This window comes from Calypte anna, chromosome 14, assembly GCF_003957555.1.
Source record: "Calypte anna isolate BGI_N300 chromosome 14, bCalAnn1_v1.p, whole genome shotgun sequence".
NCBI classification, from domain to species: domain Eukaryota; kingdom Metazoa; phylum Chordata; class Aves; order Apodiformes; family Trochilidae; genus Calypte; species Calypte anna.
The window spans coordinates 5,409,670-5,430,286 of NC_044260.1; the positions used below are offsets into that span (position 1 = coordinate 5,409,670).

The 20,617-nt window shown below is 48.4% G+C and overlaps 2 protein-coding genes across 7 annotated transcripts; both read left to right on the top strand.

Annotated features, from left to right (window-relative positions):
- The first annotated feature begins 6,606 nt into the window (after window positions 1-6,606).
- On the top strand, window positions 6,607-9,356 carry PSMG3 (proteasome assembly chaperone 3). 4 transcript variants are annotated; one of them, XM_030459665.1, is made up of 3 exons: window positions 6,607-6,644; window positions 7,074-7,291; window positions 8,726-9,269. In XM_030459665.1, the coding sequence occupies exons 2-3, from the start codon at window positions 7,076-7,078 to the stop codon at window positions 8,876-8,878; spliced, it is 369 nt and encodes a 122-aa protein (XP_030315525.1). In that variant the 5' UTR covers window positions 6,607-6,644; window positions 7,074-7,075; the 3' UTR covers window positions 8,879-9,269. The 4 variants fall into 4 exon arrangements, with proteins under 4 accessions (XP_030315525.1, XP_030315522.1, XP_030315524.1 ...); XM_030459662.1 differs by having other exon boundaries at window positions 6,625-6,665; window positions 8,726-9,356; XM_030459664.1 differs by lacking the exon at window positions 6,607-6,644 and adding an exon at window positions 6,665-6,696.
- A 1,686-nt stretch (window positions 9,357-11,042) lies between these two features.
- TMEM184A (transmembrane protein 184A) lies at window positions 11,043-19,420 on the top strand. Of its 3 annotated transcripts, none has more exons than XM_030460024.1 (9): window positions 11,043-11,137; window positions 13,961-14,185; window positions 14,894-15,059; window positions 15,644-15,734; window positions 15,820-15,895; window positions 16,473-16,564; window positions 16,951-17,120; window positions 17,207-17,404; window positions 17,787-19,420. In XM_030460024.1, exons 2-9 carry the CDS (start codon window positions 13,961-13,963, stop codon window positions 18,035-18,037), a joined length of 1,269 nt encoding a protein of 422 aa, XP_030315884.1. In that variant the 5' UTR covers window positions 11,043-11,137; the 3' UTR covers window positions 18,038-19,420. The 3 variants fall into 3 exon arrangements, with proteins under 3 accessions (XP_030315884.1, XP_008496777.1, XP_030315885.1); XM_008498555.2 differs by lacking the exon at window positions 11,043-11,137 and adding an exon at window positions 12,162-12,652; XM_030460025.1 differs by lacking the exons at window positions 11,043-11,137; window positions 13,961-14,185 and adding an exon at window positions 15,204-15,536 and having other exon boundaries at window positions 14,975-15,059.
- The last annotated feature ends 1,197 nt before the right edge of the window (window positions 19,421-20,617 follow it).

Consider the following 20,617-nt stretch of genomic DNA (forward strand, 5'->3'; position numbering starts at 1 on the left):
AATATTCCAACCTCATTTCCAGGATGAAATTTAGAAAGTTGATAGCGTATTGGCTTTTCTTGATTACCATGCTTCTTGTACAGAAACAGGAGATAAGCACCTGTGAAGTAAGAGACAGTATTTTATTTTAATGTCATTTTTTCCAGTACACAATTGTATTTTCCTCCTAAGAGTACATTTGTACTGTCCATCAAATGCTCAATTCAATTATCACAAACTTCAGTTCACTACTTAGAATGGCACTAACAAGAAGTTCAATACTTACTTCTTTTAATGTTAATTCATAAAATTATTTATGTGGTCAGTTAAAATTAACTTTATGCTTCAGTTTTAACAGACTCAACGTTTTGTGGGTTTCTGAAATGTTAAATCTGCTTCCAAGAGAAAATATTTATTCTCTTAGTCTCCACAGATAGAAGCAGATGTAGTAAGCTCTACAAGTTCTCTAAATTTGAGATAACCAGGACTTGAAGCACTTCTAAATACCAATTCCTACAGCCTATGCACGAGCCTCACAAAATCTTCCAAATCACAATACTCCTCACAAATGTCTTTCCAACCTTCTGTCACAGGTAAGTCCTTCAATGTGGCACCCAGCTTCCTAAATTCTCAGTTTTTCACAGACAGCAAGAGAACCAAGTTAGTGAAGACAGATAAGACTGAGATCTGAGAGCACCTACATCCCACTGAAGGGCATCTGCCTACAACCTTCTGCCTTGTCTTGCTGTGTCTTGATGTAGGTCTGACTTGAATTCTTTATTGCAATTTACAGCATTACTAAAAAGGATTATGTGTAAATTTCAGCACCAGAGAGAATTTTAATTCTGACTAGATGGCAAAAAAAAAAAAAAAGTACTACAAAAGAGGAAGAAATCAGACACCAGGCATTTCCCCCTCTTCCATCCTCAACATCTATGAAGAACTTAAAAATCAAATGGGGCCAATCTTCACCTAATATTCAAGAGGAAGTCCTACTACCCAGAAACCATTTTGTTATTGTTCCATTGGCAATGCACAGTGTTGCCCTTTGTTGGGAAATGCTTCAATGTTTCCACATATTTCAGTTTTGCAAAATGAATACCTCCTGTCATTCTGAAACTTCCCTTACACAACCCTAAAAATCGAATCGTGACCTGTCTACTGTGCACTTTGCTGTTATTTATGCAGTACATAAACAAAAAGTAAATATTTATTCTCATTTTCTATTGTGTGCACTGACTGATATCTCCCAAAGTGAACAGCAGCGTTATGAACTGCAAACGATGATACATTGTCAAAGTTGGAACCATTTGGTTATATGCTTCTTACATTTTCAAATATTCCCAATGCAATTTCATAAATGTCTTGAACATAATGAGACAATGGATTTTTCCTCTTTCAACTCTGTCATAATGAACAACTATTAGAAACACTTTATTATTTCCAGAGTTTGAGGGATCAGTGGCCACAGAGAAAATATGCCCTTTTCAACCAAGTTTTTAATTCTTTTCTCACTTGAAAGAGGAACTAATTTATTACAGACAGCACACAAGGCATTTGTCTCATCAAAATGTGTCATTGTAACTGAGTGAATTCTAGACAACAACACTATTTAATTTGCTGTCACAATTAAGTGATTCATACAACTGACTATACTATTAGTATCATACTAATACCCTGACATTCTCTTGTGGTTCTGCATGTTATTTCTATGCTTTTTCACTTCTTAGGAACTGAGAGGTATGAATTTCATTCTTAGAAGCTGTGCTACAATTACATTTATGCAAATGCACATTTACTCCATTTGCATGCTGTCTTTCATCTGACAGACCACCTCGAGCAGCTGAAAAACTCCTGCAGAAACCATAGTGAGCTTTATGACAATTACTGCTGTCTTTACTGATCCATGGAAATCATTTCTTCAGCCACTGCAGTAATGCAAAACTTCTGCTGTTCACAGGGTGGATCTGCTGATGGATGATACCATCCACAGGAGCTGTCATGGTCATGATCTATGCAGGGCTGTTATTTGACAAGTGAAAATTATGTAAACAGTACTCAACCTCAATCTTGCCTCATGATGACTCTGTCTGTTCTGTACCCCCTGGCTGCACTGCCCAGTACAGCCAGCTGTTAGCTCATGATAAATATCTGCCATAAAATTATTATTAGACAGCACTGGGTTGGCTCTATGATGTAATTCTGACTCTTTTATGTAGCTGGAGCTCTTTTAGCTCTCTTAGGTAGTCTGGAGCTATTCTGGAGATGTGTTTCACATATTTCAAGAATTCAAATTACATTTCAGTGATTGCTGAAGTAATTTATGGGTATTATTTGAGAAGAAATGTGGGATCTGCTGGTGTAAAAGGTACTAAACATATGAAAACCACTGGTGTTGGAGACCAAACACCCAAGAAAGCATTTTCAGCAACATCCCTCTGCAGGTGTGACTTGCCTCACTTTTGCCAGGCTTTGCAATCTTAGCAGTCATCCCCTTCTGAAACTCTCTCCCAGCACCAGGAGAGCTTCTTTCTCATTCCCTCCCCATGGATCTGAAATACTCCTCCAGCCTGCACAGCAGCTCAGAAAACACAAATGACACAGCATAACAAAGTCCTACAAGGGCCAGAGTGCTCCTCTATTTATAGGTTGCTAAATCTGACTTAAAAAAATAAAAAAAATTTTTAAAAATCCCAGAGCTCCAGTCAAATTGCTACCTAGATGTTTCCAGGCCCAGCCACAGCGTGCTGGCTTATTGCCATTTTTTTAAGTCCTACCCTGCAAGCTGAGTTTTCACAGGAAAACATGTTAGTGCACATACACGAGCAGTTAGTACTTACACAGACACTAATGAACATTCCCATATTATTTCCTCACTAAGTTGCAAATGCTGGAAAACAAAACAATAGCATGACCTGACAACCTTGGGCATGCAAAACCATCCAGCGTTTCCATTTCAAATGTGCAGCTGAGTGCAGCTCACACAGAGAGGGAACAATTTGGTTTTGAGCTTTATGTTAATTTTTTCCTAAAAGACTGTGTTTTTTCCGGCTGAATTCTACAGTGGGGGAAAAAAAAGGGTTTAATCAACAACTAAATAGCTTTGAGTGGTTCTGCAATGCCTGATTGATTGGCTTAGCTTTCCTCTTACTCATGCAATGAATTAAATAAGAGATGTCCCATACAAAAAGAGCTGTGTAGAAAACTTATGAACAAACCAAACCTCTTAGACTTATTTCTCAGAATAAGAAATCACACTATTTGTTATCCTAGGAAACCAAGAAAAGGGACCAGTGCACAGAAGAGCCAGAATCTCCTCGCTTCCCTTCAAAATATGAGCACACAAAATGAGAGTCTTTGACTTTTAACTCTAAGAATTCTGTTTGCCTAATCCTGGACACATCTAAACTCAACTGCTCCCACTTTAACCTCAGACCTCCTACAAACCACAGGTTCCATTTCCATCCAGGTGCAGAAGCAGTTGGGCTTTGGGCATGTTTGGCAGACCCATACCCATGTCAGGCTGAGATCTAGAAACCAGGAGATAAAACAGACAAATCCTGGGTTTCCCTCCTGACTGTGAACAGCCAGGTTCAGAGCTGTGATTCCACTTTGCACCAAGCAGTGACAAAGCCTCTGTCCTCTGACTGCAGAGAGAGCCAGCCAGGGAGGTTCTGACTTCTGGGGCTAAGCCCAGTCTTTGAGAACAGCCCCAGAAGTGTTTGTCTGCCTGCTTCCCCAAGGACCTCGATTCCATAGTATTTTCCAAACACTGGCTCTGCCAGATGCTACTTAAATGTGGTGGGAGCTGCTTGCAAGCATCAGGAGGTGGATTTCTGCCATCCCTCCTACCCCTTTGACACTCCATGGGGAGTGCTCAACCCCAACCCCCAACCTTGCTGTGACAGCCCCAAGGGGAAGTGCAGCACTCTGGTGTTGCCTGGCAGAGGAATGTACTTAAAGGCAGCTCTGCTTCATGTACCTGATTTATAACAAGGGTCAGAATAATTCCTGAGCTGCTCCTGCATCAGAGAGCAAACTAATTCCCTTCCTCTCTCCTTGGCTGCACAGCCCAGAGCTCAGCTGCACCTGAGGTTCCAGCTCACAGTCTATACTCTGCATCATAAAAGATACAAGAGAGAAATCTAAACCAGAGAAGTAATAACCCGTAAACTAATAAACCAACCCAGCACTTTGATAGCCAGGCACTCCCCAGAGCAGGGATTATTAATGGATGTCCTGAAACACCGTGTGTCGAGTTTTCAAGAGAAGTGGGAAAACATTTCTGGTGTTCTGAGAATCCTACTCATTTGCTTTATAAAATCAGATCAGATAAACACAAAGATTACTACAAAAAGCAGCTTCCTTCCAGAATACACACACATAGAGGCACTTCAGCACTTTCAAAAGAAGAGCAGTAAGAAACTGCTCAAATAAATAATAAAGGCATAAAGCTGCAATATTGTGGGTAGTTTTTCTTGTCAAAGTACAGGGCTGTCACAGTCATTGATTTTCTCTGGTAACTGAGATAGTGACATGCATGACTTACATTCCTTCAGCAGTAAGTGCATGGGAGTGGAAGAAGGGATCCTGAAATCCTGCAAAATCTCCAGCTGAGAATTTGATGGCTCTAAACTGATGTCCTGACTCTTTATTTCCCTTAAACTGTAAAATGGGGTATATTAATAACTTGTTATGTCAAAAGAGAGTTTATGCAGCTTAACATAATGATGTCTGCAATGGGATTAGGCACTTTTTGAGGAAAAGTGCTACAGGTAATGGGAGTCTAAGTACAGATACATGTCCTTTTCAGCCAGAAAATTCTGGGAAGCAGGTGGCAGGCAGACAGATCTCTCAAGAAAGGTCCCATTACCTGCCACGGTGTGTTCTCAAATCTCCATCTCCTGCCTCAGTCACATGGAGAATAGGATCATTCCCCTTAGCTCATTATTTTTAATGTATTTACTTTTAGTGATGAAACTTCAGTGCTCAGTTACCTCCTGCCATCTGCTTCTCAAGTTTTCTACATCCTACCTCACCATCATGACAAAATCAGATTACCAATTGACTGAAACTGTTAGAGGTAACTATTTTGTTCCAAACTAATGAAAAACAGTGAAGTACAGTGTTTCCATGTAAATCTGAGGGAGAGTGGATTCTCTTTTTCCTTCCATCATGTACAAAATAAAACGGAGGCTAGCAAGGATGGCAGAAAGAATCCAATCCTTTGTGTTCCTTCAAGTAAAATTATTTTCTGGAGAAGGCAGAGCAGGGGTAAACTTTATGAGTCGGGAAGCTTCCCTGACAAGAGTTGCTATTATCTCCGTCAAACAGGCAAAGCCTTGAGTGATTGTGGTAAGCAAGGAAGAGGAATGTTGGTTTTTTGCACTGTTGAAAAACAGACTGTTTACCAGACTGCGAGAAATGCCGAAAAGGTATCAAGCCTCTCTGTTTGAATTAACCACAAGAACTACCTGCTGAATTAAAAGCTTTTCCGTGGACCTCTGCTGCTCCCTAACGGTGCCTTAAAGGATTCTCAGAACAAGGCTGTGAGGGTGCTCTTGGAGTCAAGTTCTGTTAAAAGTTTTAATACCAAAAAACCCACATTAATTCATGAGGTTCTTAAGAGGTGACCTGAACAGACAACCCAAATTCAAATTACTATTGCTGCGGCCACAGTTGCAGCATTTTGTGCATGGTGGAAAGAAAGAACAGTAAAGGAGAGCTCACACACAGAAATGTGTTTAGAGCCCATTTTAGACACACCAATCGCAGAATTCTGGAAGGTTAGAAACGCCCGAGACACAGACATTTTCTGAGCTTTGTATAGCTTTGTTCATGAGTATCAGCATTTCAAAGCAGAAAAAGCCAAAAAAGCACAGTATTAGCATTATGCCACTAACAGAGATTAATGCTTGCACGTAGTGCCTGTGCTCATCCACGTTTCTTTTTGCTGTCTTTACACGGATGTCTTTGTCTCCCCCTACAGCACCGTGGGTCAGCTGCCGTGGATCCCACGACTCCCGTGTTTCTTTCATGAAGCTGCCGAACCAGGCGGGAATTATTTTCGGCACCGAACATGTGTCCGTCCAGCCCATCAGCCGCCCGCCGGGGTGGGGTGGCCCGTGACAGAGCATGGCTGCTCCCCTGGCCCAAAATCAGCCTTATTTTGAGGGGAAAGCACAAGTGGCCTAAAGTGTAGCCCAACGAGACCCAGTAGGTGATAGGGGTCACAACTCATGTGGAAATGGAGGGCAAGAAACGATAAAGAAAATAAAAAGATCGAAATGAGTAGGCACCCTTCAGCCCCCGGCTCCACCACATTCCCCCGACACAGCACTCCCTCCCTAATGGCCACGGGCGGGCTTCCTGCCCTGGGACACTCTCTACAGACACAGGATAGAAGACAGAGTAAAGCGGGAAGAAACCGACCGAAAAGGCTGGGCTGGACCGGGAAGGGGAGCCCGGTCCGGGTAGAGCGATACCCCTGAGAAGAGCATGGCTGGGGAGGACTGGAGATGGCGCCTCCCCGAGCAGGCTCAGTAATGGCGGCGGGGAGGGTACGGGAGGGCGGTGCCATCTCCCCACGCCTGGTGCCGGAGGAAGGAGGGAGGGGAAAGGCTTCGCTTCCGCCGCTGCGGGGCGGGCCCGAGCGGGGAGAGGCGGTGCGGCGGGGTTCGGAACGGGTAGGGCCCGCGGGGCCGTGTCCGCAGCCCGGTGCTGGTGTGGGAGTGCCGGGTGTCTCTCTCAGGAAACGCCGAGGCCTGCGGGGGTCGCCCCCTGAGGAGGCTGCCGGGGCGGGCGGGGTCGGGGGCGGCCTGCGCCGTGGGCGCGGTCGCTGTTCAACCGCGATAAGCGCGAAAGCCTTTAAATGGCAGCTGGAGGGTGCTGGGGAGTGCTGCTGAATTCCCCTTCCCGGCCAGGGATGTGGGGGTTTGACCGTTCTTCCTGCACGGACACACAACACCGGGTGCTTTTGTGTTCTGAAAGCACCTTAACCCGGGTATTTCAAATGCCGGCAATGATTCCGGCTTGGCCTTTGCTTTTAAACCTAACGTTCTTTTATAGTTACCGTCTTTCTTGTTTTTCCGCAGCAATGGAAGCGGGTCCCATCGTGACATCCAAGCAGCGGGAGGAGGTGGTGCTCGGGGTCCCCACCGAGGTGGTGTGCACGGCGTTCTCCAACTCCGTCCTGGTGGTGGTCACACAGTACGGCAAAATGGGGACAATCGTCTACGTGGACCCCAACACAGTCGGTGACAACATGGGCAGGCCCTCGCTCACCACAAAGGTGCTGCTGGGCAAGGATGAGGTGAGAGCGGGTGCCCACTGCACAGGCAGTGAGGAGCAGGGGGATGTGTAGGGAGCTGGTGAATCAGGGCAGGAAAGCAGCGTTCCCACAGGGGTAAAATTAATGTAAAAAGAAGGAGGGTTCATCAGGAAAGTATGCGTGCTCATCTGCTCTTGGACACAACGGAGGTTTTAGCAGTGAATGGTTTGGGGATCTGCTTCTTTGCAGCCTACAGGATATGGATTGCTTCGATGTGTTTATGGAAGGCTTGATTAAGCTTCTGTTGATTTAAGGGTTGCAAGATTAAGCATGCAGCCCTTGGTAATCTTTTTTTTGGGTTTCTGTTCCAGTGAGTTTGTTTTCCTTTTGAAGGTCCTCTTCTTTGAAGGTCCTCCTCAATCTGTGCCAGCCCCATAATGGGCATTTGTTTCCCTCTCCCAAATGTGCTGGCCAGCACCTACCCTTGATAAAGTTAATTTGGTTTACTTCAGCCATTTCACAAAGCTGGAGAGAAATCAGAAGAAAATGTATTTTGCAAAGTGTCAGCTGGTCAAGCATTAAAACAAAGTTTGAAACAGAAAACTACAGAAACAGAAAATTTCTGCTTGAAACAGAAAGCTACAAGATTATGAGGTTTTTTCCATCAGGGTTGAAGCTATCAAATATTAGTTGCTAACCTTAACTAGAAAAACTCTTAACAACCCAGGTCCCTGATTCTAACCACTGCTTCCCCCTAGTTCTTGTTTTTTAGCAATGGCCTTGCTCCTCTGGATGGGAGATGCTTTGCTTTCCCTGCTGTGATGTCTGCTAATTATAGCCACCTCCACCCCCAAGCTGGTTTTATGTTTTATTTGGAAGGAGGAAGTGCACTTACTTACTTTGTTACATAGTATTTTTAATCACTTTGCTAAATTAATTGATGTAAACTTTAAGAAAAGGCTTTCACTAGTTTGCTGCCTTCCTGCTTGTCACCATTAACATTACAGTTTGGGATTGTACACACTTCCAAACCACATTGGAAGCTAAAATCAAGCAAACTTATTCTCCTGATAAATACATAACTGTGGGTATAAATAAAACCTACAGGTTGGATGTTCTTGTTAAAGAAGCCTCATTAAAAAGTTTATATCTCTTTTTTTCCCTCCTTCAGCTTCACTACATAATTCTGGTTTTCATTGTCCTGTTAAAATCAGATCTTTTACACATCACATGCAAAGCCTGATTGAGAAAGTGCTTTTTAAAGTTTCACTTTCTGTGGCTTGGCTTTGCTGACCAGCCACGCTGCCTGCCTGTTCCCAATTGTGTTGAAACCACTCAGCAAATCCCTACTCCATCTTGAGTCCGGCATCCGCAGATTCCCGAGGTGGCCTTGCAGGGCTCCTCCTCTGCCAACTCGTGTGGGAGAGCTCTCCCAGCTGTCAGAGTGCACATATGTATCACACCTTTGCTTTTCAGCCCCTCGTCCATGTGTGTGCCAAACACCTGGTGGCATTTGTCTCTCAGGAAGCTGGGAACAAACCTGTTCTTCTCGCCATGGCTCTGAAGGACAAGACGATGGAAGGGATACAAGCTCTACGGGAAGTGATCCGGAGTTGCCAAGTGTGGTGAAGCTGTGCCATCTGGATTCAAGGAAATGATCTTGAGTCTGTGACTCATCGCCACTTATTTAACAGGACAAGAAATGAAAATGATGGCACATCTTTGTGCTGGTTTTGGACTCGCTGAGGAATTTCATGACTTTTTCTCTACTGTGTAGAACGTTTGTGGGGTTTGTTATGGTGACAGGTTTTTACAGTCAATATAGACAGTGATGAGACAAGAACAATCGTCTCAATATTCAAGAGAAGTGTTATTTTTGTCCCATTGGGTGGGATGTGTATTTGGGAAATGGCACAGCTCTGCATTTGTGAGGAGCAGCAGATGCCAAGCTCTGTAGCTACACTGTACCGCAAAGGGGGAACACCCAGTGCAGAGTGAATAAAAGAAACATTGAAGAATCTAATTTTACCTCTTTTTTTTTTTCTCTGTGAAAATCACTTCAGTTGCAATACAAGCCTCAGTAACAAATCAACAGCAATTGCATAATAGAAAAGGTTTTCTTGCCTGTTTTTAAGGGAATTAGTCCTGTATGACTGCTCTTGTCCTTATGTCAGTCCCTTCCCTGATGTCTGAATCCATTTTCCACTTTCACTCCAAGTGTAAAGAGAGGCAGATAATTATGCTCTGCAAATTTCATGAAAGCTGATGGCAGGGTGGAAGACAGGAACCAAGATTAGTGGCAAGAAAACCACAAAATAACAGCTGGGTTACATGGTACCAGTATATTGATAGGCAACACATGCATAGCTTGGACCACCTGCAATGAGCTGTCCCTCTCCTAAAGCATCAGTCTTAGGAGACTTGGGGACAGAAGGGTTTGGGGGGCTACACAGCTGTGTTTCTTCTCTCTTGGAAAAAGTATTGAACTTACATGAGTTGAATAGTCAAACTTCTGCCATTCGCTTGGAAAACATGTTCAGTTTTACCTCTTTTTGTAACAAATAACACCAAGTAGCAAACTTTTAAGTGATTTCACATCATGAACTTGACTGAGTAGAAGCCATGTCTGAGCAGGGAAGACTTCTGCTGTGTTAATAGCTATTGATATCAGCAGTGTCAGCATAGAGCCTGTGCCTGCCCCACACAGATCCAGTTGTTGAGTCATTTCTGTTGCTAAAAAAATCCCCTAAAAGTAGAGAAACAGAAAATGCATTTCAAAAGGACTCTTCTCTGAAGTAAGGGTTATTTACAGTATTTAAGGGTTTATGAGAAATGAACTTTTTTTTTTTTAAGTACATCCAAACACTGCAGGCTTGCAGCTGCCCTTGACAAGAAATTTAATCTAAAAATAATTTGCTGAACTGGGCTTCCAAGAATGAAAGATTTGCATCTCTCAGGACTCCCAAATTTTCCCTTTTACACCGTTATGTCTATGAGAGCTGAGAGAGATGTGGAATTTGCCAGTGCCAGTCCTAGTTTGCTTGTAAGGATTCTTCCCAGCACAGAATTCAGAATTCAATGCGTTTCACAAATCCTGGTGCTCCTACGGTGTCCATAGCTCCAGCAACTTGTGTAAACTGTACATGAATTAGCAAGCTGAATGCAAATCACAGAATCATAGAAATCACATCATGTCTTCAGCCATAGTGATTTGGTGGCACACCTGAGTGTTACCCCAGGTGACCACCTGGTGTCCTGGTTTTATGTGCCACGAGGTCTGTGCAGGGTGGTGGGTAAAGAAAGGATGTGGACCTCTCTCCTGTTTGGTGCTTGAAACCAGGACAAAGTTATCTTCCTGCTTTTGTACGGGTGATAAATCAGACCACAAGTAATCAGCCCTTTGGCTTTGCTCCTTTCTGCTCTGTATTACGCTAAGGGAAAGGCCTGCCCCAAAAAACACAGGCACAGGTCTGCCTCTGCCACAAGCTGCCTGTCTTTTAGCCAGCACTGTCCTCTAGGTAAGGATTTATTCCTACTTGCAAGAAAACTGCCTGTATCACCCAGGCAGAGCTCTCACCCCCAGACACAGGACCTATGTCAGTCTCAGGCTACACTGCGACTTCCCATCTGTGTTTGCATTCCGGGCGTGGGTGCCTGAGCACGGTGGACTGGAAAGGTAAGTTTTGTAGCTTTTCCCCAGGAGGCAAAGCCCAACCTGCTGCTCCAGCTCCTGGGCTCAGCTGGGGTGCTGGCAGGGCCCGTTGCCAGCGGGCAGGGCTGGGAGGGTGCCCGGAGGAGGAGTCTGCCCGGGTGCGGGTGGAGGAGGGCGCAGGGGATGCGGACGCAGGTGCATGGCAGCCAGAGCAGCTCCAGGAGGAGCCCCGCAGGGTGAGTGGGGTCCTGGAAGGGGTCATACAGCAGCTAGGGGCATCCAACACAGAGCAGAGGTTGCCCCAACAGTGGGTCCTGAGCACCCGTAGTAGATGCTGGGAAGGCAGAGGGGTGTGAGAGCCCTGAGAGTGCGTTGCTCGCTCCTCCAGACCGGCTTGGAAGAGGGCTTGGTGCTGCCCTACCTCAATTTAGAGCTGTCTGTTGTAGGTCCTTCCTCCTGAGTGGCATGAGGATGGTGTATGGAGAGGTTGGTCAGGTAAATAATCCCTGTGTCCTAGCTTTATCTGGAAGCAGTCAGGTGGAAAAGAATGCCTGCTGCTCTGGTGGGCTCAGCCTGATGCTCCCCTTCCCCAGGTGGGGGGGTCAGGGATTTCCCTCCCTTTACTGGTGTGCACAGCCAGCACCACAGAAGCACTGGTGGGGGCTCTGGGGGGGTCACCTTCCCTTTCCGGCCATCCCAGCCCCACAGGGAGTGCCAACGTGGGGATTTGCCTCATGTCCTTTGGATCACTGGGAGTGGTGTGAGCTAGAAGTGCAGGCTCTGTCAGCTTGGGGCTGGAGGAGGAAATCCCTGGGGAAGTAAAAAGCTCGGTTTGCAGGTGGCCTGCCTGAACACAGGTGTCAGTGCTCGGTTTCTTTTCTGCTCAGCACTCACTTAGCATCTGTAATAGCCTAGGGAGTGAATGTCCCAGGTCGACTGTGCACCTGCAAGGTGTCTCAGAACAGCCAGACTGGATGTGGCACTGGCTCAGTCCCGTCTAGGAGCTGAATTTTGCAGCTAGGATTATTCTTTGTGTCTCCTCACCGCCTTTGTTTTGGAAGCAAATGGCCCTCTGGCTGCATTGAATTGCCCAGCTACCTTGCACAGCCGGGATCTAATTACCTCTGGAGCTGGGAGCCCTGGCTCCGAGTGGCACCGAGGCTTTTGTTTTTAATGACTTGCTCCACCACGTTCTGAGTGTGACAAAGCAGGGGAGCCTGCCAGGACCGGCGGCTGGTGCCACTGTGCTTGTGCTGCGATGGCTGGGAAAGCTAACAGGGACTTGGGATGTCTTGGGCCAAGCATCTGTGTCAGGGCGCTGGGTTGAAAACAGAATAAATGAGTTTAACAACGATCACAGCTCTCTGCCATGTCCTGGGAAGCAAGCTGGATCGCATCCTTCACTATCATAATGCTCTGGCAGGGGGAAATCCATCCATACGGCCCCAGCCAGCAGCACGGCAGCCCCTCAAAAGAGTGAGGAGTGCTGGGGAAGGGAGCACAGCTGGGCTGTCACCTCCCTCCTCCTGTTAATGTTTACAAGGCAGGTCCTGTGTTACTGCCATCTGTCCAAAGACCACATCCAGATCCCTCCCTGGCTCTCCTTGGGTTCCTCCTTCCTGCTGATCAAGCCCAGGCTGCGGGATGGTGGCAGGGAGAAAAAACCCAGCTCCCCACGGGCTCCGTAACACTACTGGTCCCACTCTCCCACTGGACACCTCCGGTTCCGATTCCCGGGCTGGTGGGTGCAGGTACGGGGTGAGCTCCTGGGACTGGGCCAGCACAGTGCTGGATTCCAGCACAGCTCCGCTTACAAACCCACTCCTGCCAGGCTGAGGTGGGGGGGGGGGGGGGAAGGTATTTTTAGGGCTGTTGATCTGACACCAGCTGAGTTTCCTCTCTTGTGAGGTTGGGGTTCAGGGAGAGGGCAGGAGAGGAAGCCACCGGGTCAGCTCCTGCTTTGTCTTGTTTTCTGTGCTTAATTGGACCGAGGTCATTCCCTACCACTTTTATCTCTGGCAGATATTTTCTTGCCCTTCACCTATTCACGCCTATAGTTTTACCCTAGGAGATAGTTACCCAGCAGCCAAAAGCTTTGTTTATTAACAAAGCATCTATATTGTTAGAGCTCTGCTCACAGGTGGCTGGTTGTTTGGTTTTGGATTTTTGGTTTTTTGGTTTTTGTTTTTTTGGTTTTTTGTACTGCTATTGTTATACTTGGGAAAAAGCAGCCTTTCCACAGATGAGCAGGAGAGGCCAAACATGGCAGCTTATGCATCTGCTGGCCTTGAGATATGAAGCTGCCCTATAAATAAAAGTGTATTATTAGGCTGGGCCTTGCTGTCTGGAGCCACAGAGTACATGATGCCCACGTGCCCCAGCCACCCTCTGTGCTGGGAACACTCAGAGTCTTGAGGAGAGACTGGATGAGGCTTGGTGCAACCTGGTCTAGTAGGAGGTGCCCCTGCCCATACAGGTGTGTTGGAACTACATAATCTTCAAGGTTCCTTCCAACCCAAACTATTCTACAGGACCAACTTCAGGGAGGACAGACCTGGTGGCTAGGTCCAAAGCACTTCAGCAGCCCCAAAAGGCAGCTGCATGGCAGGGTTGATCCCTTGTGCCTGATTCAGGATGATTTTATATGCTTAAATCTCTAGTTTCTGGTGGAAAAGATTTCTGATCCACAAGTGTGAACTCACACAAGGGGTACAAATGCAGACAGGTCTTTCCCTTTCAAGTGGTCTAACAACCCCTGAGAAAACAAGAAGGAAATAGTCTGAGGAGGGGAAGCCTGTGTTTTGGGCAACATGAGTACCACATATACATCCTCAGAGAAAAGAGGGTCAGCTGTTGAAGGATATTTGCATTTCCTCACTGGGAGGAGCAGCCCCAACCATGGTGAACAGGCTGGTTTGGGTGAGGGACACTCTGGGTGGGAGTTAAATCTCACAGGAGGTTTGTCCACACTTGTGTGGGCTGGGAAATCTGCTGGGACCTTCACCTTAGCCATCTTACCTCAGTCCTGCACCACTCCCCTTGCCTCTCCCTCCTTGCAGATGAGTAATGCCACACGTGCCTTGTCCTCTCCTGTGGTGGCTGGCAGTCCAGGGCCTGTCACGGTGGCCAGGCTGGCCTCAGCCCCGACATCCCCAGCCCTTGTCCTGCTCACAGCCACCCACAACAACTCTGAAGATGGCCAGCAACTTTTCCTGACCACGACAGCAGCACAGGTCATCTCCGGCATCTTCGTGTGGTCGGCACTCATTGTCACCTTCCACCAGGTACAGGATGGAGCAGAGATGGAGTTCAGTGCTTGGACTGATGCAAGGGCAAATGTATTGATTGTCACCAGATTCTTTGTGAATCAATCACCTACAGACAAATATTTCCTCTTGTTGCTGCCTGGAGGGGATGTCTCCACCATCAGGTGCCAAGTGCTGGCAGCTCAGGAAGGTGGACTTTGCCCAAATGCTCCCAGGTTGGCTGCCAGAGCCTGGAGAGTCTGCAGGGCATCAGCACTGCCCAGAGGGAAGCAACACCCCTAGAGGTTTCTCATCTGATACCTCAGGGTCTGTGCCTTTGGGCTGTGTGCTTCCAGCTGCCTTGAAATGTACTGCCAGTGGGCATGTTCTCCAGTGCTGCATGGATTTGTGCTGTTGAAGGCAGCCCTGGGGTCAAGGTGGTGCCTCTGAGCACTGGGATGGGGCTGCATGGGGGCTTGGCATGGAGGAGGGAACGCTTCTTGCACAGCCCAAGGACAGGGTCCCCATTTCCACATTTTTTTGTGGAAGGGATTGCCCTGGGGACTGGGCTGGAGCCTGTCTCACATGTCTGTTCCCAGTGATGGGTCTGTGGTGGAAAGCCAGTGGGTTTTCCCACCCCTGTTCTCACCCCTGGGAGGAAGGTCCACATGGAATGAGCTTCCAGCAGACTCTCAGCCAGGGGGCATCTCTTGACCAGTGGTAGCCACAGCTCTGCACACTTTGCAGATCTACACACACCTGAGGAATTACACCATCCCCAAGGAGCAGCGCTACATCATCCGCATCCTCTTCATCGTGCCTGTCTATGCCTTCGACTCCTGGCTCAGCCTCCTCCTCCTTGGCAGCCACCAGTATTATGTCTACTTCGACTCAGTGCGTGACTGCTATGAAGGTGAGGGCAGGATCTCCTTGGCAGGGAGGCTTATGGTAAAGCAGGGCTCTCCTTTCCCCAGCTCACATCTCTATAGTGTCCTGGCTTGCACAAAGTAACACATTTTCACCTCTTTCACTTCCCATTCTCCCTTCCTCCCTGCAGAGGTTTTCCCCTTCCTCCTCCATCGCCAGCAGGAAGGGGGGCAGACATGAGCTGGTGCCCTGCCATTGCATTGCCTGCAGGCTCAGAGGGTCACGAGTGTGATGCAGAAAGTCCCTGACCATTGCACGCCTGCCCCTGCTTGTCTGGGTGTGCATGGGCAGCTCCATGGGACACCTGACTGTGTGTGCCCTGAGGAGCTGCTGCATCTGCAACCCATCCTGTGCACATGGTGTGATGTGTCTGACTCCACTTGGAAGTCAGATGGATTTCACCTGATGCTCCTCTTGCTGGGCTCCCAGCCACTGGTGTCCCAAATCCTGACGCTGTGCTGGGGTGAGTGAGAAGGCACCTGAGCAGGAAGGAATGTGAAATTTAAAAACACACACCTCCCTCTGGATCTCCATCAGCCCTGCTGATCCAGTCTGCTCTTGCCTTGCCAGCTTTTGTGATTTACAGCTTCCTGAGCCTGTGCTTCGAGTACCTCGGAGGGGAGAGCACCATCATGTCAGAGATCCGTGGGAAGCCCATTGTGTAAGTCCCAGCCTGCCACCTCGACCCTCCACCCGTTTTCCTCATCCAGCAGCCCTAATGGCATCTCCTCTGCTTCTGCTTCCAGCTCCAGCTGCTTTTACGGGACCTGCTGCCTTCAGGGCATGTCCTACTCCATTGGGTTCCTGCGCTTCTGCAAGCAGGTGGGTACCTCAGCTCTGCTCCCCTCTGCAGCCAGGGGCAAGGGCTCTCCGGGGTGGCAGCAGGTCCCTTCCCCACTGCCCTGACGAGAGGGCTCTTTGTCACTGCTCTCCTCAGATGCTCTTTCTGGGTTTCTTTTTCCCTCCCGGCACCTGGCCAGCAGCAGGGCACTGCGCTCCTGTCCTTGTCTCTGACTCACTGCTGAGTCAGGGTCTCCTCCCACTGCAGAGCTGAGATTGCCATCTCTGCCCAGTCCCAGGTTAGCCTGGACTGGCTCTAATGCTCCAAGCCTGGGCTGCAAGCTGAATCCTGCCACCAGCTTGTCCCCAAGCAACCTGGCCATCCCCCACAATGTCGCCTTCAGAAGCTGCCTTTCGGGAGCCCTGCTCCCTTCTCTCTGCAGCCCTTGAGCTGGTTCATGTTTCACCCCACCTCTGATGGAGACCTGCTCCCTCCTCTGGGTCCCAGGAGCAGAGGGGTTGGTTTGCATGGAGGGGCCAAGGAGGGTGGCAGGGGCTGCCAGGAGGGTGGTGGGATGTCCCTGCTGGCCAGGTTGCAGTGTGTCTCTCCTCTGTGCAGGCCACACTGCAGTTCTGCATCGTGAAACCCCTCATGGCCATCATCACCATCATCCTGCAAGCATTTGGGAAGTACCACGACGGGGACTTCAAGTGAGGATGCTAGGGAGGGAGAAGGGTGTTCCTGGGGTGGCCTCTGATCAATGACAAAGGACAGGGTGTCCTGCCAGCTTTCCTTGGTGAGCTGCTCCATGGGTAGTGAGAGTTCTGTGAGCCTGAAACGCTGGGGAATGGAGATTTGCTGTCCCCAAATAAGAAAGGAATGAAATTCCTGTGAGCCATAATAAAAGAGGTCCCACCAGCAAAGCTCAGAGTGGCTTCCTGTTCGCCCCTTTCTCCCTGCCTCTCCTTCTGGGCTGTGCTCCCTCCCATGGCAATGCCACAGACTTCTCCCTCCCCATTTTTTTTCCCCTGGGTTGCACTCACTTCTCATCTCACAACCCAGGGCAGCAGCTCTCTCTCTCTCTCTCCCCCTGCAGCGTCCAAAGTGGTTACCTCTACATCACCATCATCTACAACTTCTCTGTCAGCCTGGCACTTTACGCACTTTTCCTCTTCTACTTTGCCACCATGGACCTGCTGCGCCCGTTTAAGCCAGTGCTCAAGTTCATCACCATCAAGGCAGTCATCTTCCTCTCCTTCTGGCAAGGTGAGTCCCACCACAGACACCCAGCCCTTCTCCTTCCTTAGCTCCACCTGATCCAAGGATTTATCTCTCTCCCTTCCCCTCCACAGGGACGCTGCTTGCAATCCTGGAGAAATGCGGGGTGATCCCTGAAGTTCAAATCATTGATGGGAAGGAGGTGGGAGCTGGGACAGTAGCTGCTGGCTACCAGAACTTCATCATCTGCATTGAGATGTTCTTTGCTTCCATTGCCCTGCGCTATGCATTCACCTGCCAGGTGTACAGAGAAAAGAAAGAAAATACAACAGGTAACTTCCTCTCTTATTCCTTCCTTCATCAGTGAAAAAATGAGACCTCTCCCTATAGCATTACCAATGGGATTCTAAAACCTGTGAGAGGAGTCTCCTCCTGTGCTCCGTGAGTTCCTTCTCCCTCTTTCCTCCTGACACCCACCAGCCACAGCAAGTGAATACGAAAAGAGACCTTGGTGTGGATGGGCAGAATTATGGGATTATGGTAGTACAGCACATGCTGCTGGAGAGGTTCCATTCTCTTTGAAATATAGAGCTGGGGTTGCCTTCCTTCACTTTGGTGCTCAGCACCAGAAGGTGATGTGTCCCACAATCAGGCACTGAAATTGAATTTCTAAGGTAAAGTATCACCCAATCACCCTCCTGCTCTGTTTTTCAGCAAACCTTGCCCCAATGCAGAGCATCTCGAGTGGGCTGAAGGAGACCATAAGCCCCCAGGACATCGTGCAGGATGCGATCCACAACTTCTCACCCGCGTACCAGCACTACACCCAGCAGTCAATGCAGGAGATGGAGCACAAAGCACCAGGGGAGAACGGGCACATGGGCTCCAAGGCAGAGGGACTGAGTGGCAGGAAGAGCAAAAACATTGAGAAGAGAGTTCTGATCCTGTCAGATGAAGAGCTGTAGGAGACATCAGAGAGCACAGTGACACTGGAGAGGTTTAAACCCATGCAAATGGGAGCTGTCTCGAGCCTGAGGCAACCTGGTCTAATCGGAGTACCGAGAAGCCAGGAACTCTACCCAAAAAGTCAGGCTCATGAAAGGAGGATGCAATAACCCAGGGAAAGGTTTAATCAAATAGTGCCAGCTTCTGCTGCCCCAGCTCTGCTGGTGTTAGGGACTGGGCTCTCTTTGCTCCTGCAACCAACCAGCCCCGTGGTGCAGCCTGGGGCTGCCAGACAGGGAGAGGAGCTGAGCTGCAGGACAGGCCAGCTGCCCTTACCCTCCTCTCACCTCCAAAGCAGAGCTGAGGCCTGAGAGAAATGCTTTTCTCAGCACAGTTCTGCTCTAGTTTCTCCTGAATTGAGTGAAAAATGATCTCACAGGGCTCCATGGAGAAAACCAGCCCAGGAAGGTGACTTCACTTCACCTCAAAACCTGGTAACAGCTGAAAGACATCATCCTTTATTTTTACATCTTCCCCCCTCTCCTTTCCCCAGAAAAGCCAACAGTGTTGTGCAGAAAACCTTTACCAGGAAGGAAGTGTAAGTCACTCTTTTCTCCCTCCAGATGGGGATGCAGCTGTCCCAGTAACTCCCCCAGGAGCAGTGGCAGGACCTCACTGGGGCTAACCAGAGGTCTCACAGCTGCATTTCTCAGAGCTGCCGGTGACAGAAGCACTTGTTTATGTCTAAACCGACTTATCTCTGAATGGATCAGGAGTTAAAAGGGATTCCAGCTTCCTTATCAGAGTCTTTATTAGGGAACCAGACTGTGACTGGTGGCAGTCGGAATGCGCTTACTGGGAACTGTCTGTTCCTCCTAACCCTTTGCTATTTACTAGCCCTGGGCTTTGCCCAAGCTGGAGGAAGGCAGGAGGGAGCAAAGCCCTGCTGGTGAGGGGTGACAGGGATGGAGGGGTGCTAGGGGCTGCTGCCACTTGGGTCAGGACCTGGGGGAAAGATGGGGATTCTCCCCATATCGAACAGTGATGGAGAGCACATATCCTTCTGCTAAACTTCCCTGATTTTTTTTCCTCCAAATTTCAGTCCAATTTTTAGTCGAAATTCTATTCCTTTGTTAATCACATGATCTCTGGGAATTTACTTAAGCACTGTCCAGGCTGCTGTTTGGGGTGGGAGCTGCATACTGGAAGGACAAAGGTAACTCTACAGTCTCAGTTTGCAGTCAGGTGGCAGACAAAGCCATGAGTAAGGCTTAGTGCCGTTTCACACACAAATCCTACTGGGTTGGGTTTTTTCCCCTGCTCTTAAGCTGCAAAATGTAAATCAAAACATTAAATTACTTTATTTATGAATTTTTTTTCTAATAAATAGCAATTTCTACCACAGAGTGAACAAGTGTTTTCATTTAGCTCAGCAAGCTAAGTCCACAATCTGCCTGTTCCTGCTCTAATGCTGATGCTCTTAAGCTCAATGTCTTCCCTGCTCCTCAGTGCTGGCCCAGCAGAAATACCTGCACACGCAGCATCCTGCACACTTTGGCATTCCCTCAGGATTTGTGCTCATCTTTTTCTCTCCACAACGAATGGATCCAAATATTTATGTCAGAATGTATGTGTGTGTGTCCTGCTTCTCCTCCTCTGGTTGCCCCTCTTCCAACCCTCCCCTAAGCAGTAGATGCAGAAGTTCTGAGCAGCTTTAGCCAACCTATGCCCAGGCTCCAGCACCAAGACAACCTCTATTTATTATGGTTGGACAAATCTTATCATGCAGAAAGTCTGTACTCCAAACAAGCAGCCTACAGCTAAGCCAGTCTTGCAAGTCCCTCTGCTCCAAAGCACCACTGCTCATACCTGCTCAGCCAGTAAGACCACTGCCACCTTTCCTGTAACAAGGTCCATCAACAAGAGGCATCTGCTCTGCAGATCCAGGCATCCACACAGGGTCCTAAGCATCCTGAGAGCTTCTTGCCCACCAAGTGCAGCTTCAGTGCTTAGGCATGAGGATTTGTAATGCAGCCAGGGACATCTCTCAGCTGAATATCTTAAGTCTTCTCCAGCCCTCTGGAGAGAGCTGGCTACATCTGCAGGAACAGAGGCTGCTCTGGCTCCTGAGGTAAGGACAGACTGCAAAGGTGATGATGATGGCACATCTGTCAGTGTGCTCATGGCTGCTGAGATAAAGACTTTCCCAAGAACACAGCAAGAAACGTAGTTGTACTTCATTGCAAATGATTGACTCCAGTGCATAACAGGCTGCATTCATTGCTCTTGCCAGCAGGTGCAATTCCCACTGCAGACAATAACATTTGCCTATTTATGTCAAGCCCTGATTACTGTATTATATGTAAAACAGGTCTTCGTGCAAGCAAAACAAGGCGGGGGGGCAAAGGAGGGGGATCAGCTGTGGCTCATGCGAGTCAGCAGTGTGACACCAGCCCCAAGGAGCTGGGATGGACACCAGCTGGCTGCTGTGCTCTGCAACAGCAGGACACCCTTCCCTCTCCAGCAGGCACGAGCTTGGCCTCCTGGGTGTCCTTTTTCTTGGAGAGGCAAGAGCTCACAGCTCAGGCTGGGTGCCATCA

What these genes read in the sequence shown, in the direction of transcription:
- PSMG3 (XM_030459665.1), top strand. Translation starts at nt 7,076, where the DNA reads ATGGAAGCGGGTCCCATCGTGACATCCAAGCAGCGGGAGGAGGTGGTG. An exon ending in TGCTGCTGGGCAAGGATGAG is followed by an intron (nt 7,292 to 8,725) that starts GTGAGAGCGGGT and finishes TTTGCTTTTCAG; the next exon opens with CCCCTCGTCCATGTGTGTGC.
- TMEM184A (XM_030460024.1), top strand. Translation starts at nt 13,961, where the DNA reads ATGAGTAATGCCACACGTGCCTTGTCCTCTCCTGTGGTGGCTGGCAGT. An exon ending in ATCCGTGGGAAGCCCATTGT is followed by an intron (nt 15,735 to 15,819) that starts GTAAGTCCCAGC and finishes TTCTGCTTCCAG; the next exon opens with CTCCAGCTGCTTTTACGGGA. An exon ending in TACCACGACGGGGACTTCAA is followed by an intron (nt 16,565 to 16,950) that starts GTGAGGATGCTA and finishes CTCCCCCTGCAG; the next exon opens with CGTCCAAAGTGGTTACCTCT.